The 18,671-nt window shown below is 51.9% G+C and overlaps 1 protein-coding gene across 2 annotated transcripts in view; it reads right to left on the minus strand.

Annotated features, from left to right (window-relative positions):
- The window catches only part of APLP1 (amyloid beta (A4) precursor-like protein 1), a 57,754-nt gene that overhangs the window by 38,846 nt on the left and 237 nt on the right, over nucleotides 1-18,671 (minus strand). For both annotated transcript variants that reach the window (XM_015408575.1, XM_015408574.1), the window contains exons 2-8: nucleotides 14,541-14,670; nucleotides 13,085-13,197; nucleotides 10,195-10,373; nucleotides 8,434-8,702; nucleotides 7,769-7,899; nucleotides 6,174-6,248; nucleotides 4,826-4,984 (exon numbers count right to left, since the gene is read on the minus strand). In XM_015408575.1, the coding sequence (XP_015264061.1) occupies nucleotides 4,826-4,984; nucleotides 6,174-6,248; nucleotides 7,769-7,899; nucleotides 8,434-8,702; nucleotides 10,195-10,373; nucleotides 13,085-13,197; nucleotides 14,541-14,670 (1,056 nt within the window). The remainder of the gene's footprint in view (nucleotides 1-4,825; nucleotides 4,985-6,173; nucleotides 6,249-7,768; nucleotides 7,900-8,433; nucleotides 8,703-10,194; nucleotides 10,374-13,084; nucleotides 13,198-14,540; nucleotides 14,671-18,671) is intronic.

Here is an 18,671-nt window from a genome sequence, read left to right on the forward strand (position 1 = left end):
GCCCCTCTTCCTTCCCACCCAACCACGGCTCTGCTGAGTACCCTTAAGCTGCACGTTCTCCGTATAATCGGCTGTGCCTCGATCTGTATAGCTCACAGCATTTTGGGGCATGCATCGCTTAAGTATTAGATACAGAAAGACAGGAATGAGCATCTCAGGTTCCATGCACCTGCACGCGGTGGGTTATTCCAGGCTAACTGGTCCTTCCCCCGCCCCCGCCGGCAGAGCTCGCTTGCATATTATCCTCCACGATCAACCTTTCCTTCAATCTCTGTCAACAGTCGCTTCCGTGTGTATCCCTGATATCCAGCCACACGCTTGCTACCAACTTGCCACTCGCGGCACCAAAGTGCTCGAGGCGGTGGGGGACGTCAGGGCAACTCAGCTTGCAGCCGGCATCAGGCAAACGGGACAGAAGGGAGCAGATAGGGTAGGTGGCAGGAGGTTGCAGCAGTCTCTGCTGAAGGAGTCGATCTTGACAAAGGTCTCAGAAGCAGTGGGGAAAGATACCCTGTACGAATTAAAGGCCCATCTCCCTTTGTCTTTTCTTCCTTTGCCCTTGAGTCACGGCTGACTTATGGTGACCCTGCAGGGTTTTCAAGGCAAGAGACACTGAGAGGTGGTTTGTCACTGCCTGCCTCTGCATAGTGACCCTGGACTTCCTCAGTGGTCTCCCGCACAAATACTAACCAGGCCTGACTCCGCTTAGCTTCCGAGATCTGGTGAAATCCAGCCAGCCTGGGCTATCCAGATCAGCAAATTAAAGTCCCTTCTCCCCATGTCTCACGGCCATTAACACACACAAACACACACAAAAGCACTCAGTTCAATTCCTGAGTGAGCCAGCACGGTGCAGGGGTTACAACGACACACACACACACACACACAAGCACTCAGTTCAACTCCTGAGTGAGCCAGCATGGTGCAGGGGTTACAACGCTGGAGACCCAGGTTCGAATCCCAACTCTCTCACAGAAGCTTGCGTGGGTGGCCTTGGTCCAGTTGCTCCCTCTCAGCCTAACCTACCTCACAGGGTTGTTGTTGTGAGAATAAAACAGGAAGCAGGGAGAATGATGTTGAAAGCCGCTTTGGGTCCCCATTTGAGAAGAAAAGACGGCACAGACCATTCTCTTGACTCAATTGGTCGTGACTATTTCGTCTCCTTTACAGCCATGATGACCTCTCCCAACATCTGCTTCTATCCCACCCTTCCTCCAAGGAACTCAGGGCAGCGTAGACGGTTGTAACCTCCTCGATCTGGCTTCCACAACAGCCCTGCGAGGCAAGGTAGGCTGAGGCTGGCCCAAGGCCACTCAACCAGCTACCATGGCTGAGTGGGGATTGGGATCCAAGGTCCTAAACCAACACTGCATCATGCAGGCTCTCCACTGCACCCTAGGAAACACTGGGATTAGGACCCTAGCCTAGATAGTGAGCTGCATAGTTTCCTCGGTGCCCTTCCCTGCAGGAATGCAGTGAGCAGCATGTTCTCCAAGGATGCCTAGTCCCAGAGCATGGCTAGAAAGCATGTGACACAGGACCCTCGATGCAGCAGTCCGCTAGCTAGGCGGCCCTTCCCATACACCACCTTGACTTCCGTGATAGAAAAAAAGGCCAGGCTACAAACTAAACAAAAGGGAATTTATGTTGCTCAGGGAATCACCCCGGGGATTCTCGTGCCCTGGGATGCTACCTCAGTGGCCTCTACGGTTAGGCCAGTCCAGAAGTAGCAAAGGGTGTACCAGGCATGGAGAACAGCAGAGAGACCAGAGATGGGGGCAAGGAGGAAGACATGAAGCTGAGTCAGACCACCGGTCCATCAAAGTTGGTATCATCTACTCTGACAAGAAGTCTCTCTAGACACTCCAGATCCTCAACAAGGGCAGACCTTCGGCAGGTTTGTTCTCCACAGCAGCCATTTTCTGCTCACCATGCAGCCTCCACGAAGGCTGCTTGGATCCCCCAGGTAATGGAACAACGAGAGGACAAACGTGCAACTTTCTAAGAGTATCTGTGCCTGCTCTATTTTCCCATCAGTTAGGGCATCAGGGATAAAAGGACTGTGCTTTGTACCCACTTCTTTTGTTCTTCCTTGCTTCAGTCTGGTGCTGTGCTAAAAGTAGGCTTGTAAACATTTTCTTTTTTAATAGATATTTTAATCTTTTGATGCTGGTAGTGGCTCTCTGTACCACTTAGATTCCAACTGTCTTGTCTCCAGCAGAGGTCCTTTCACATCTCCTGGTACCTAATCCATTTAATTGGAGATGAGGCGGATTGAACCTGGGACCTTCTGCATGCTAAGCAGATGTTCCACCTCTGTAGCCATGACCTCTCCTCTTAATGAGAATGCACCAAGCTGCATTATCCTGAGAGGGACTATTGGACTGTCATGCTTGTCTACTGCAGCACTCCAGGGTCTCAGAGGAAAGTCCTCCACATCACCTCATCCCTGATTCTTTTAGCTGGAAGTGCTGATGACTGAACTTAGGGCCTGTGGCATGCAAAGCAGATGCTCAACCACTGAGCTACAGCTCCTCCCTAAGAAGAAGAGATTGGATTTATACTTTGCCCTTCACTCGGAGTCTCAGAGTGGCTTACCATCTCCTTTCCCTTTCCACCCCACAAAAGACACCCTGTGAGGTAGGTAGGGCTGACTGAGCTCTCTGGAGAGCTGCCCTTGAGAGAACAGCTCAGAAAACTTGTGACTGACCCAAGGTCACACCAGCAACTGCATGTGGAGGTGTGGGGAATCAGACCCAGTTCTCCAGCTTAGAACCCATGACTCTTAATCACTACACCAAACTGGCTCTTAACAGAAGGGGATCCAGCAGTTGAGGAGAATGGGAGGTGGAGGGATGCTGGAGGAATCTAGGGAGGAGATTGACAGAGTGGTGGGAACATCAGTAGAAAGGATGATCAGCTGAGCTATACTCGGACTTCTGCTGAGAATGGCCAACTTCTGGACTGCACCTGTCTTACGTGGCCTCACATCTACTTGCTAATTCGACCTATTCAGAGAGTTTCCACACCGCTTTTGTGTTTAAAAACAACACTCGGAGGTTTACAAAAAAAAAAAAATCAGATTCACAACAGATGACAACCAAACACAATATAAAAGACAGCATCGGCCTACAAAGTCATCAGAATTAAAGCAGCGAGGGGGGGAGGGAATCAGAGGAATTAAAGGCATCAGCAATCTCAATTAAAATAAATCAGCAGCCGAAATGATTGAAACCCATCAAAGACCATTGAAGTTTTTTTTTAAAAAGGCTATTTGGGGCATTAAAAGTCGGGTGGAAGAAGTTGTGCGTTTCACTGATCTATACGCGTATCGTTATTCTGCTAAAAAAATTATATTGAAGCATTATGCGCCACTGCAGCCTATGCGCTACCATTTGTGCAAGTGGAACTGTGCCAAGTACATTTTCCCTTTCCACTTGTGCTGCTGGATCCAAGCCAATGAACAAGCTGCAGCCCCCCCTTCCCCTTACACTCCCCACTTCCTTAGAGGCACAGATCTGACTCACGAAAGTTCCTATTATAATTAAAATCTGTTCGTCTTCAAGGTACTGCCAGACTCCTGTGTGATTCTGCTACAACGGCCTTGATGCCGCTACCTGTCTGGAACGATCTCTCTCACGCAAGAAGCTGCCTTATACTGAAGAGGCCTTTCGGTCCATCAAGGATAGCACCATCTACCCAGGCTGGCAGCAGCTCTCCAGGTTCTCGGGCAGAGGTCTTTTGCATCACCTGCTACCAGATTCCTTTTTAAAGGGGAGATGCCGCAGGGAATGGACCCTGGAACCTTGGCCTGCCGAGCAGATGCTCTTCTCCTAAGCCGTGGCGCCGCCCCCTGATTTAACACAACTGCACCAAACCGTGAATGCTGTGAGCTATTGTCTGGACAACAGATACCCTCCGTTCCCAACGCCCTGGAGAACTCTCCACTCTCATCCAATTCGCCCATGCTCCCTCTGCCTGGTGGCAGAAAGCGCCATCAAGTCGCAGCTGACTTAATGTGATCTCTCATGGGGTTTTCAAAGCAAGAGATGAACAGAGGTGCTTTTCCATTGCCTGCCTCTGCACAGCAACCCTGGACTTCTGTGGCCAGCAGTGGCTAGAAGGGTTCTTTATTGGCTGCCACCACTCTGGTATGGGTGTCCTCAGGAGGGCCCAGGGCACCCACCCCACCCCTTTATACACTCCTTTTCCAGTAGGTTTCCCCTTATACGTGACCGAATGAGGCGTGAGGACCCGGGCAGAGTAACAGACTATTTTTTATTACAGAGATTTGACAACAACGATAATCCAGTAATATAAAGGAAAAATTAGCACAGCAAAGGAGGGAAACCAGCAAAATAAGAAATCCTAAAGCATCTGACTATACTGACCTAGCCTTTGCTAGGTATTTGGCCTCAAACTGACTCACCCCTTTTGGATGAGGGATCCCTCCTTCTGCAGCAGCCTCACCGGCTCTGCTCCCTGGGAGTGAACCCCCCTCCCACGCTGGGCCAGGCCTTTGATCCCTTCTTCCCAGGCGCCACCCTCTACTGCTGGTGTAAGTTTTCCCTCCAACCCCCCTGTTAGCCAATCACAAAGGGTGACCTGGGAAATGCAGGCCCTGCAGTCACTCTAATACAGGCTTCCCTGGAGCCATCTAGGCCTCCCTAGAGCCTGTAGGCCGCGCTGCTATAGGCCCCAGATCATGACAACTTCCTTGGTGGTCTCCCATCCAAGTACTAACCAGGCCCGACCCTGCTTAGCTTCCAAGATCGGACTAGATGGGGCTAGCCTGGGCCATCCAGGCCAGGGTCCCTCTGCCTACCTGAGGGTTATCATTCTGCACGGCTGTCAGGTAGCTCTCGAGCGCTGCACGGCGGTTATCGTTCAGCAGGGCCACCACCCGGGCCAGGTGAGTCTCCACCAGCCGCTGTCGTTCCTTGGCCACCTGCTCTTCCAGCGTCTGGAGGATGGACTGGAAATGCTGCGACAGCCAAAAGCAGCGAGCCGGGGCGGAAGTGGAAGGTAATCAATTAAATGAATGTATGTCATAATTTATATGCTTTTAGAACATATACGTTTAAGATGGTTTATGGACAAAAGCCATGGAGAAAGCAAATGCCACTTACCCAGAAGGCCACGATGTAAAACTAGGGGCCCTAACAGTGATAGTAAACTCGCCACACGGGGGACGGGGGGGACGGGGACGGAGGCTCCTTCCTGGGATCTTCTTGCATGCGTGCACCGCGATGATGTCATCCCGAAGTGACATCATCGTGCTGAGCCCATTGCGGGGCGAATCTCTAGCATTTGGTCAAAAGCTCTATGGTACCATAGAGTTTTGGGCCAAATGCTAGAGCATCCCCTGGCAATGTGCTCAGAGTGATGATGTCACCTCTGGGTGACCTCACCACGTCAGGCACATTGGATGCCGGGGAGCTCTTTGGGGGCGGAGCTCCCCCTGCCGGCAGCTGGCTGGCAGGTGGATTCGGGGGCCAGAAATTGGGGGAATAGCAACCCGGGTGGGGGAGGGGTACTCATTAAAAAGGTAAGAGTGAGGAGGCAGACAGGTAACAGGTGAGACTAGAAACCCAAGCCACTGACAAACACAACATATGTGAGCTATGTGCCACCAAGCTGTTTTGGACTTATGGCATCCTTATGGATGAATGACCTCCAAAACTTTATGTTCTTAACAACATAAGAACAGCCCTTCTGGATCAGACGAGTGGTCCATCTAGTCCAGCTCCTGTCTCACACAGTGGCCAACCAGCTCCTCTGGAAGGCCAACAACAAGGTATAGAGGTCGAGGTCTTCCCCTGATGCTGCCTCCTGGCACTGGGATTCAGAGGTAGACTGCCTCTAAATGCTGAGGTTCCCCCTTTGACCTCTGAATGCTCTATTGTTGACAGCCTTGCTCAGGCCTCGCAAATGGAGGGCCGTGGCTTCCTTTGTTGAGTCAACCCACCTCGTGCTGGGTCTTCCGCGTTTTCAACTGACTTTTGCTAGCCTTATTGTCTTTTCCAGGGAGTCTTCTCACAATGTGACCAAAACCACAGTATTAAGGAAGCCCCAAACATGGTCAAGCTAACAACCGCCACCAATGGATATGCCAGAGTAGACTGCAGCACGGTGGCTGGCCAATCGTCCCTTTCCCCAGTGCCGATGCTCACCTCGTTGAGTGCCTGTCGGTCAGTCTTGGGCAAGTTCTTGGCTTGGTTGTCGGCCTCGGCCCACTCCTTCATGACCTACGAAATCAGAACAAAACCCTGGATCCTGATGCTGTGCCCACTGACAGGCACATAGTCTACTCTGCTCCCATACTGCAGTCACCCACCGCTTCCTGGTATTAGCTGCATGAGGTATCTGTATTATAGATACCGGATAAAGGTAAAGGTTTCTCTTGCTCGAAAGCCAGTCGAATCCGACTCTAGGGGTGCGGTGCTCATCTCTGTTTCCAAGCCGAAGAGCCAGAGCTTTTCGAAGACGTTTCCGTGGTCATGTGGCCGGCATGACTAGACGCCGAGGCGCACGGAACGCTGTTACCTTCCTACCAAAGCGGTACCTATTTATCTACGTGCAATTTCTTGCTTTTGATCTGCTAGGTTGGCAGGAGCTGGGACCAGAGATGGGAGCTCACTCCGTCATGCGACACTCGGGTCTCAAACTGCCGAACTAACGACCTCCCGGTCTGCAGTTCAGCGTCTTAACCACTGAGCCACCGCAGCCCATCAGATATCGGATACTGTTGAGCATTTTCTTCTTGCAAAGTCAGGAGAGGTGAGGGATAAAGTGCTGAAGGCTGCAGCCCTAAGAATGTCAGCCTCCCTGAATAAAACTGGACTTCCAAGTAGACCTCTTTAGCTTGCTCCCTAGACACTTGGATCTGCGTCTCCCCCCTCCCCCCCCATACAAACACAGAAATCTCTTTGAACCTAGCTGGTTGCCAGTTTGCACAAAGGGAGGCTTCTGTCAGGCCACTGGGCCCTTCCCTTCCTCAAGTAAAGAGTTCACTGCTTAGATGTGCAAAGAAGAAAGCAAGATTTGGGTTCCAGTAGCCTCTAAAAGGCCAACACGTTTTCCAGGGTACAAGCTTTCAAGAGTCAAAGCTCCCTATCTCGGACTTGCTCGACTCTCAAAAGGTCATATCCTGGAAAGTGGCTTGTTCTTTAAGGTGTTACTCAACTCAAACCTAGCAGACCAATGTTTTGCCTGGCCCCAGGATGGCTGGGTTAGCTGTCACCAGGGGAAGGGCCTTCTCAGTTGTGGCCCCTACCCTGTGGAATGCATTCCTGGATGACACCCATGCCCGGCTGGACTTAGTTTCTGCAGGGCATACAAAGCTGAATTATTTAGGTTGGCCTTTGGAGGGTAGCCAGGGCTGCGGTGGCTCAGAGGTTAAGATGCTGAGTTGCAGACTGGAAGGTTGGTAGCTCAGTAGTTCGAGACCCGAGTGCCGTGTGACGGAGTAAGCTCCCGTCTCCGGCCCCAGCTCTTGCCAACCTAGCAGATCAAAAGCAAGAAATTGCAAGTAGATAAATAGGTACCACTTCGGTGGGAAGGTAACAGCATTCTGTGCGCTTTGGTGTTTAGTCATGCCGGCCACATGACCATGGAAACGTCTTCAGACAGCGCTGGCTCTTCGGCTTTGAAACGGAGATGAGCACCGCAACCATAGAGTCGGACTCGACTGGCTTTCGAGCAAGGGAACCTTTACCTTTAAATGTTCTGGCACGACACCAGAAGGGACAGGGGGCCAGTGAATCACCTCGTTGATCTGCCTCATGCGGCGCTCCTCCAGATCCATCTTGGCCCGCAGGAAGTTGGCGTGCTCGCTCCCATCTCCGGGCATTTCAAAGTACACGTCCACTCCATCTGTCGGGCGAGGGGTCGGGGTCACTGCGAGGAGGAAGGGAGAGATTGTTACTCGGAGAATTCCCCCGCGTGCACCCATCTCAAAGCGAACTGTTTACCTGCCTCAAGCTGCGTTGATAACAGAGAAGTCTCACTACTGTGGTATCAGTCCCCTTCTTAAAAGAAACCATCTTAAAAAACAACAACAAACCCTCACTGCCAGAGGCCCAGCGTAATTCAGAGCCTGACAGGCGCTGGGTTTGGTGCCAGCTGAGGCAGGAGTGCCCCCTTCAGCCTCTCAGAGATGTTGACTTGAAGGACGCGTTGGCTGGGAGGCGGCTGCCCCTTCGTGTCGGGAAGAGCCAGGTTCCGAGCTCTGCCTCAGACAGAGGCCCCATTGTGTGGTGGCGGAGACGTGACCGGGCCAGGCAGCTGAGCGTTTCCTTCCCACCCCCTGGGTGGTTTCTGCTGGCTCCACGCGCCCTGGACTCTCATGTGCCAAACGGTCACTCCTTCCGCAGCAGGCATTCAACAAACTTCTCCCTTCGGAAACGTCCACCGCTGCCTGCGTCGGCTTACCTTTGATGTCCTCTTCAGTGGTCTGCGTAGTGGTGGTGATGGTCGTCTGGGTGATGCTATCGTCGTAGTAACCCGGCTCCACAAAGTAGTCATCCAAGGCGTTAGGGAAGGGGTCCGAGTCTGAGGCATTGTCTGGAGGGCTCTCTTCCTCCTCTTCCTCTTCCTCTTCCTCCTCCTCCACCTCTTCCTCCTCCTCCTCCAGGTCCCGATCTTCTTCCAGCTCCAGGCTCTCCTCCTCCGTTGGGATGCGAGCTGTTGGAACCTTGTTGCTGGGGACAGAGGAACCAAGTCAGGCGATTCTCTGAGAGGTGCCACAAAGAAAGTGGATGAGGGAGACACATTTTGTAGAAAGGGGGGAAAGGTACAGTTTCCTTTCCGGAAGTACCCTGAACAGGACGATGTAGCTCCTACTGGGATGGCAGCAGATTAAGTGGGAGGAGAGATCTATAGCACTTACTTGAAATACAAATTCGTTTTGTTTCTCTGGGGTACTACAGTGGTGTATGCAGTTCTCGCCCTTTCCTCACACAACAAGCCTGAAAGGTAGGCTGAAAAAGTGTGGCCGGCTAAAGATTTGCCCAGTTAGCTTCACGGCCAAGCAGAAATTTGAACTTGGGTCTTGCCAGGCTTAGTGAGAGACTCAGACCAGTACACCATGCCAGGTCTGAATCAGAATTCAAGCTCGGTTTTGTGAACACACAAGAGGAAGCGCTGGGATGTCAAATGACTCAGATCTTGAACTAGACACTCAGCTTTTATGGGGGGGGGGATCATGAATGCAAGCATACAGTCATGAAATGAAAAACAGACTGCCCATGTTTTTATTTTTTTAAAAAGAGACAAGCAAGTTTCAAAAAATTCATGCAGCCAGAAAGCTGAATTCCAGCAGGGCCAACTTCAAAAGAAACTCGCGAGGCATTTCTAAAATTGTGAGGAATTTCTCTTACACCCCATTTTTGGAAAATAAGCAAAGTAAGAGCGAGCATAGCTTTGTAGGCAAGTGACTTTGCAGTGAATTCAGAAGCCTCCAGTTCAGATCTTGCTAACTGGCTTTTAAGACAAACACCCTTCCCTGACCTCAGCCTCCTGCCTGCAATATAGAAATAAGCACGCCGATCCACCTTACAGGGCCGTTGTAAGGTCTGCTTGAAGCTGAGCACTTCTGAACGCTCTAAATGACAAATGCTCGCTATCCTTCTAAGGGGCGGAGGATGCTTATTTATTTATTTATTTATTACGATTTATACCCCGCCCTCCCCGCAGAGCGGGCTCAGGGTGGCTTACAAGGGGAAAACCCATATAAAACAGATAAAAGCAATAAAACATTAATGACAATTAATAAAAATTATACTCAATTTAACAAGATGGTCTCCGGATGGTTCTCCAGGGTGATGTTATCCTATAGCTCAACCAGGTAAATCCAGTGGCTACGCAGAAATTGTGGCAGATCTTCCTGGGCCATCCTTAACCCCAATGTTATCCACCTCATTGGTGGCGGTGGTAGTGGTGGCCCCTATGTGAAAGCCTGGCAGAAGAGCTCCGTCTTACAGGCCCTGCGGAACTGCATAAGGTCCCGTGGGGCCCTGATCACCTCCGGGAGTTCGTTCCACCAGGTAGGGGCCACCACTGAAAAGGATCTGGTCCTAGTTGTGGCGAGCCTTGCCTCCTGGGGGCCTGGAACCACCAGGCGATGTTGGTGCCCCGGACCGAAGTGCGATGTTGTGCCCCGGACCGAAGTGCGATGTGGAGCTGTCTGCTCACCTGTACACCGCTTCCGCCCTCATATGGGCAAGGCTCGGAGGGGCCTCGGTGGCTTGTTCCACCCTGACGGGCGTGGGGCGTGCGGGGCAACACACGTACTCGACCCCTCGGAAGCGGTCGGCCCCACAGGGCAACAGCATGCCGTAGCTGTGAAGCACCAGTTCCTCAGGGCTGCAGGCCTGTGAATCAGAGGAAGAGGACAGTATCACGATGCTGCTGTGCACCCCATGGGGCCTGTTAACAGGATGCACTGTCCCCGGGCCCAGCCAAAACCCTATCAAACAGATGGGGATTGGGAGCTCCCAGCTGAAGCTTCGATTCTCACCCACATAGGGACCAGGCAAGTAGCTACAGCGGGGCATTTGGGGGCAGTGCCCCACCACCGATGAGCCCTGCCCCACCACAGGAGGATGCCAGACCCACCCCTGGACCCCCCACTCCCAGTGCCCCTTGCCCTGCAGCAGCAGGGAGGCTGGGAAAGGGAAGGGAAGCCGCCCTGCTGCTTCTGGTCAGTTCCACTCCCTGATGAACAGCCTGTTAGGCTGCAGAAGCAGGAAGAATACCCAGGGAGCCCCTACAGTTGGAGAGATGTGTGGCTACGGCAAGGTCCCGCAGGGCCAGTTCCAAGTTTTTGGGGGACCCTGGGCATACAGTGCCTGGGGCTCCCACCTCACCTGTGCATCCTTCTCCGGCTTGCAAGCCCTCCCCCCCACGCATGCTCAGTTGCCCGCACCCCATGCACCCCCTCTCCCCCAGCAACACCAGCCAGCGGATGCAGCTGTGAGTGCCCCCACCATTGCCAGCACGGGTGCTGCAGCTGCGCACCCACGTGCCCTTTCTCAATGACTCTGGGCAGCTGGGAGCATCGGTAAAGACGGGCGGCAGGGAAGGTACGTGGGCGGGGGTCAGCGGCAGTGGGCCCCACCGGACGTCCTGGGCCCCGGCAGCTGGCACACCTTCGGGTATGTTGGCCCTGGTGGGGGAGATGAGCAAGACTCCCCCACCCCCGGCTGCCATTTTCTCAACTCGATATCTCTCCAGGGAGCTGCCATTTACCCTGCTTGCAGTCCCATCGGTACATGTTAAGTTAGTCTAGCTTGCTACCTAGCAGTGCATAACAGAAAAAGAGCTAGAACTTCTGGCTGCCAGTCAATCTTAGGCTCTCCTGGCTATACTACACACACTGCCATATGATAATAATAATAGGGCAAGCAGCCCCAGAGGCTGAAATGGTCAGGAAAATGCCATGGGTGGGGTGGGGTTAAGCTCCCTTTCCCCATGCACCACAGTGCCGATCCAAACTGGCTCCCTGAGCACCTGAGAATCTAAGTTTCAACCCAGAATGCCAAGTGCACACCTGCGGGATGGGACACGTGGGCCAAGGAACAGTGGATCCTTCAGCCAGCCCTTCAATATCACCGGCCAAACTACGCATACGTCAAAAGAAACCACAACATTCTGCCCAGTTCTTCCACCTACAGACATTCCCAAGAGTTAAGAAGAATGCACGTGACCTCTCTCGTTTTGTGCATGCTCTACTGTTCTGCAAATATTTATTCTTTCGCCTAGTCACAGGGCAGGGCTCCCGGGCGTCTCTCCCCACCTCCTGGGCACTGGAGATCTTGCGCCACAACTCCTCCGCCTTCTGGGATTTCACCAGGTGATGTCCAAAACAGTTCCGCCTGTACCTTTATACACTCATAAGGACTAGAAACGTGGAAAACATACACACACTGAAAACAGACACTGTGTGTGTAAAGTGCCTCAAAGTCACAGCTGACTTGGGGCAACCCCGACAAGGGCCCTCAAGGCACGTGCAAAGCAGAGCAGGTTTGCCACGGCCTTCCTCTGCGGAGCCTTCCTGGGTGGTCTCCCTTTCACATACCGACCCTGCTGAGCTTCTGAGATCGGATGAGACTGGGCTATGCTGCCATGCTGCCCCCCCCCCCCCCCAAACCAGCATTAAGAAGCCAAAGGCTGTGGCTCTTCTGCTCTATCACAGCCGGGTGGACTGCACTTGGGCCCCATGGCATCTTCCAGAGATTTCTCATACAAAATCCTCTTCCGTAGAATCAAAGAATCACAGAGTTGGAAGGGGCCATACAGGCCATCTAGCCCAACCCCCCACGCAATGAGAAGAAGAAGAGATTGGATTTATACCCCGCCCTTCACTACCCAAGGGAGTCTCAGAGCGGCTTAGAAACTCCTTCCCCTCCCCACAACAGACACCCTGTGAGGTAGGTGGGGCTGAGAGAGCTCTGACAGAGACTGCTCTTTTTCAAGAACAGCTCTTATCAGAACTAAGGCTTGCTCAAGGTCATCCAGCCAGGTGCAAGTGGAGGAGTGGGGAACCAAACCCGGTTCTCCCAGATTAAAGTCCGCGCACTTAACCACTACACCAAACTGCAGGACCAGCCTAGAGCATCCCTGACAAGTGTTTGTCCAGGCGCTGCATAAAGACTGCCAGTGAGGGGGAGCTCACCGCCTCCCCAGGCAGCTGATCCCACTGTTGCACAACTCTTACCCTAAAAAAGGTTTTCCTAATATCCAGCTGGGATCTTCCTGCCCTTAATTCAACCCCATTATTGCAAGTCCTATACTCTGCTGCCAACAGGAACAGCTCCCTGCCCTCCTCTAAAAGTGACAGCCCTTCAAAGACTTAAAGAGAGCAGTCATGTCCCCCCCCTCAACCTCCCCTTCTCCAGACTGTTCATTCCCAAGCCCCTTAGCCTTTCCTCAGAGGGCTGGGTCTCCAGATCCCAGCAACCACCCTCTTCGATGCTGCGGTGACAATATAAAATTGGCGTGGTTTCGTTGATGTTTTTGCCCCTGTTCATCTCCAAGGCGGATGGCTTTGTTTGCAGTCAGCAGTCCCAGGGCTGCAGCTCACCTCCTTGGCCACACTGTGCCAATACAAGTAGCTCTCGCACGAGTCCATCTTCTCTTGATGCAGGAACTTGCATTTGTCGGGCACCAGGAGCGCCTCGCTCACAAATTCACCCACTGGGGAAGGGAAGGAGAGAGTGAGCAAGCGTCGGTTCCTTCCACAACTCAGCGGCAGTGTCCCCTCTAAGCTGAGCTAGTGTGCGCTAGCTCACAGAATTTTAGCCTCCGGCTCACAGATTTTTGTCTCCGCTCAGGAAGGAGGGGGCTCCAGAGCAAGCTAACTGATGCAGCCGCCAACTCGCTCGCTCACAACTTTCATGCCAGCAGCTCACAAAGTAGAAATTTTGCTCACAAGACTCCACAGCTTAGAGGGAACATTGCTCAGCGGTACAGCATAGTTTGGCATGCACAAGGCCCGAAGTTCAACCCCTGGCATCTCCATGCCAAATATCTCGAGAGAGCGTTTGAGGGGTAATGGGCCGCTTGCTAAAAGTCTTGGAGAGCTGGCTGTGCCGCAGGGCTAGAAAGCCCCAAGGGAATGACTCAGCTGACTCTCAAAGGTAATCCCCATAGCCACCTACGGAGCAGGGCTGTAGGTCAGCGGCAGAGTGTCTGCTTGACATGCAGAAGATCTCAGGTTCAATCCCCTCACACCTCCAGCTAAACGGATCAGAGAGTGGGTGAGGTGAGTGACCTCCTAAGACCCTGGAGAGCTGCAGCCAGTCTGGCCAGGCAAAACCGATATTGACAGTCCAAAGATCTGACTCACTATAAGAAAACTGCAAGAACTGACCTAGTCCAGTCATAAGGCTAGTCCAGGTCGAAGGCTGCATTCATGTATCATCGGTTATTGCATCATTGTTGCGCAATAGCAATAATTCCACCTGATATGAGGCACGGGGTGTTTTTTAAAATTGTGCCATCTATTGTTTTATTGGTTTTATTGCTTTGTGGATTTTATGCTGTAAGCCGCCCTGAGCCCACTTGTGGGATAGGGCAGGGTATTAATTTAACAACAACAACAACAACATCAACAATAGCAACAATAACAATAGCAACAATAACAATAATAAAAATAACAACAACAACAATAATAATAATTCATCACTGTTGACACAAGAAAATCCAGTTTGCTATTGCAAAATCACGCAATATTCAGCGATGCATGGACACAGCCTAACTGTGTCTCAACAACAGAAAGATGACAAGCAAGCCTTGGCAACTAGCCTCATCTGTGAGACAGCACTCCCCTGGAATCATGGTTCACAAGCAGCTAAGACAACCCACCGCCAACTTCCATTGCATATCACAGACCTGACTCACACACAGCTTACGGATTGCTTTTATTCCCATTTTACAGACTGAGAGAACTTGACCCCACAGGGCGGATGTGCGATAGGACCACCCCGACCTGCCATGTCACGTTGATCCTTGGTGGCCAGCCTATGTCGGGGACTTACCCAGACACCGATAGGGAACCACGATGTGCCGGTGGTTTCTGCACTTGGGTCGCCCCTTCTTGCACCAGTTGTCGATGGCGACAGGCTGGGTACCCTCCACGGCATTGGTGATCTGCAGCTCGGGGTATACCTGAGGGAGAAGAGAAGCGTCATGATGGTACGTCCTGGAAGAAAGGGACGGAGACGAACAAGATCTTTCTAGCTTTTTCTGGTGGCAACACAAGGAAGACAGCCAGAGGGGTGCCGCGCTTTGAATTTCAGACTACGAACTAGGGGATCTGGGTTTGAATCCCCCCCCTCTGCGAGGGAAACTTACACGGTTGTTGCTGTGATAATAACCCAGAAGAGGGGAGAACAATGTTGTATAAGCAGCTTTGGGTCCCCATTGGGGAGAAAAGGATAAGCATGTACATTTGCATGGGATAAATATTTGTTTGTTTGTTTATTTGGTTTATATACCGCCCTCCCCGCGAGCGGGCTCAGGGCAGCTTACAAGGTCACATATTACACTGTGACAGAGAAACAATATTTAAAATTTGAATTAGAAAATTTCAAAGTTTCGTAAAAAGCAGAGTGAAAGTTGCGCTCGGATGGAAACCTAAACCAGCGGTTCTCAACCTGTGGGTCATGACCCCTTTGGGGGTCGAATGACCCTTTCACAGGGGTCGCCCAAGACCAGTGGTTCTCTACCTTAATTCTTCTCAACCCTAATTATTTCCGTTGCTACTTCATAACTAATTTTGCTACTGTTATGAATCGTAATGTAAATATCTGGTATGCAGGATGTATGTTCATTGTTACAAACTGAACATAATTAAAGCATAATTAAAGTTATGAAGTAGCAACGAAAATAATTTTATGTTTGGGGGTCACCACAACATGAGGAACTGTATTAAAGGGTCGCGGCATTAGGAAGGTTGAGAACCACTGTTCTAAGCGGTGTTGAGGGATATCAAGCCACCAACCGCTAGGCGACGACTGTCAGCAGGGGAGGCCAAGAATGGAATTTGGATGCCCGCTGCCTCAACCAAAGGCCCGGTGGAACGGGCCCGTTTTATGAGGCCCTGCAGATTTGTAACAGATCCTGCAGGGCCCCCTGATCTCATATGGGAGCTGGGGCCAGGGCAGAAAGGGCGCTGGCCCTAGCTGAGGCTAGCTGGACGTCCTTCGGGCCAGGGACTACCAGAAGACATTGTTCAGCTGAGCACAAGGCTCTGCGGGGCACATACGGGGAAGGACGGTCCCCGAGATATGCAGGTCCCTGGCCGCATAGGGCTTTGTAAGTCAGGACTACAGTATCGACATTTGCACCCTTCCTTCCTTCCAAAGGCGCTGAGCAGCATATCAAAAGATGGCAGGTGGCCTCCCATCCAAGTACTGGATATGTCTTCAGACAGGGAACTAAAACAACTTCCTTCGGATCGTTTTCCAGACAGCTGACACCCAGGAACAGGACATCTTAGGGGTCTTTAAGTAGAGTTCACCACAAAGTGCTCTGGCACTGTACGGAAGATTGGGATTTGTGCTGCAGAAGTGTGCCCTTTCTCAAGGATGGTGTCAAATGGCACAGGGACCGATGAATGACATCAAACGGTGCAACCAAACGGGTGAGAAGCCGGCAGAACTAACGCTGTGAAGCTACCATAAAGCTTACTGTTGGCTAATATGCTCAGAAGTGAGAGAGACAGGGGTTCTGCACAACAGCTGGCAAAAACATTACGGGATGCAGCTGTGCGGTTGGAAAGATTCAGGAAAAATTCACTCCTGGCCAAAAATTCCTAGTGCCTTCTAAGTTCCTCCCTCCCACCCTGTCTTCGGCTTGGCTGCCTCACTCGAGTCTTTCCTGCGTCACCGAATTCCCTTTTGTCTGGAAACAGGGTGATCCCATTTTATCCTCACAACCATCCTGCCAGGGAGGCTAGGCTGGAAGTCGGCAACGGATGCCATTCGAGTGAGCTTCCGGGCCAAGAGGGTTTTTTTTCTGGTAACATTTACCAAAGCGCCTTTCCATGTAAAAAAGTGCCTGAGGCAGGGTCCGAAAACTGGAAAACGTACATCGTCAAACCTGTAAAACGCAGGTTTGCCTGACCCAGTCCCGCTCTGGGTGTCCTGTCTTTCTTGCACCCCAGCATATCAGCCAACAGCAAGCTGTACGATAGCTCCACGCCATTCGTTCTGCGGGTCCCTTGCATTTCTCTCACCCACCTGGTTGCACCCTTTGATGTCACGTACCAGCCTTTGCACAATCCACTGGTCCACATTCAGAGCAGAGCGCTATTGTCTGGATTCAGGTAGCTAATCAGGCATGGGGCGGTCTGTAAAAATGGATCCCTCTGAGCGGATCATTGGGCTTCCTTGATCATGCCGAGATTCAGCTTAGTACTGGTCAGAGACACAGGCTGTATCAGCCACAAAACTCGCTGGGGTAACTGTGGGCCAGTCATTTCCCCCCCCCCCCGACTAACCTACCTCGTAGGATTGTTGGTGAGGATTAGAAAATCCTCACCAACAACTCGAATGATAAAAGGGTTGGAACACTTTCCCTATGAGGAAAGGTTAAGGCGCTTAGGGCTCTTTAGCTTGGAGAAACGATGACTGAGGGGTGACATGATCGAGGTTTATAAGAGTATGCATGGGAAAGAGCAGGTAGAGAAAGAGGCACTTTTCTCCCTTTCTCACAATACAAGAACTCGTGGGCACTCCATGAAATTGCTGAGCGGTCGGGTTAGAACAGATAAAAGGAAGTACTTCTTCACCCTAAGAGTGATAAACACTTGGAATTCACTGCCACAGGAAGTGGTGGCGGCTACAAGCATGGACGGCTTCAAAAGGGAATTAGATAAGCATATGGAGCAGAGGTCCATCAGTGGCTATTAGCCACAAGGTATAGATAGGGACTCTGGGGCAAGTGATGCTCTGTCTTCTTGGTGCTTGGGGGGGGGGTCAACAGTGGGAGGGCTTCTAATGTCCTGGCCCCACTGGTGGACCTCCTGATGGCACTGGTATTTCTGGCCACTGTGTGACACAGAGTGTTGGACGGGATGGGCCTTTGGCCTGATCCAACATTGGCGTCTCTTATGTTCTTATGTTCTTAAAATGGAGGAGAGGAGAACAGCATTTGCTATCCTGAGCGCCACTGAGGAAGGTCACAAAAACTAAAATGACAACTTCTGGGATGGGTAAACAGAGCTTGGGCATCCTTAGCCGGATGACACTGCTGAAAATATTCACAACAGTGCTGGCACACGGGTGCTGAAAGTAGCAACATACACTGTGCATCAGGGAAGGGGGGAGGGGGGCATGGCTCAGAGGCAGAGCTTCTGCTCGGCATGCAGAAGGTCCCAGATTCAATCCCCGGCATCTTCAGTGAAAAGGACCAGGCAGCAGGTGACGTGAAAGACCTTAGCCAGAGACCATGAAGGGCAGGCTGCCAGTCTGAGTAGACAATACTGACCCTGACGGCCCAAGGGTCCGATTCAGTAGAAGGCAGCTTCATGTGTTCATCTGTTCAAGCACACTACCTCATAGATTGTTAGTCAGCGGGGTGCCATCGCACTCCAGAAAGATGTCACCGCTTGGCACGTGTGTGTTACCAGGTGGCTGCATCGCCGGATGTTTGTGTATTCAAGGCACTGAGTATGAATGCATTCGAGATGGAGTGAGTAAATCCTGAACTCGTGGGCGCCTGACCCATGATTTGGACGCTGGCACTTTTTGCCTACCCTCGTCATGCCAATAACGTCGTTCCGAGTGGGCTTGCCGAGGGGAGCATTCCGTTGGCGTACTGGCTCACCAGCACACAAAGGGACGACGTTTCAGTGAGGTTATTATTTCGTTTTTCCGCTTGTTCTTTCGAAGAGCTCAGAGCGGACAGGTGACGTTCCTGGGTGGCCCCACCCCCAACCCCCGACATCTGTCCCATTCTGCTTCCCAGGCTTTACGCACCCACGGACCATTTCTCTGGGCCTGGTTTGGGACAGCGTGAGAGATGTCCAATGGTACACCAGGCAAGAACAGCTTTAACTGGGGATCAGGTTAACATGGGAACTGAGTTCGAGCGCAGGGTTAGGATCGTGGCATTGGCTGTTTGAAAGGCCGGGCTAACTGTGTGGGTTGAGAGTCAGGGAAAGA

This window comes from Gekko japonicus, unplaced genomic scaffold, assembly GCF_001447785.1.
Source record: "Gekko japonicus isolate JY-2015 unplaced genomic scaffold, Gekko_japonicus_V1.1 scaffold1388, whole genome shotgun sequence".
NCBI lineage: Eukaryota > Metazoa > Chordata > Lepidosauria > Squamata > Gekkonidae > Gekko > Gekko japonicus.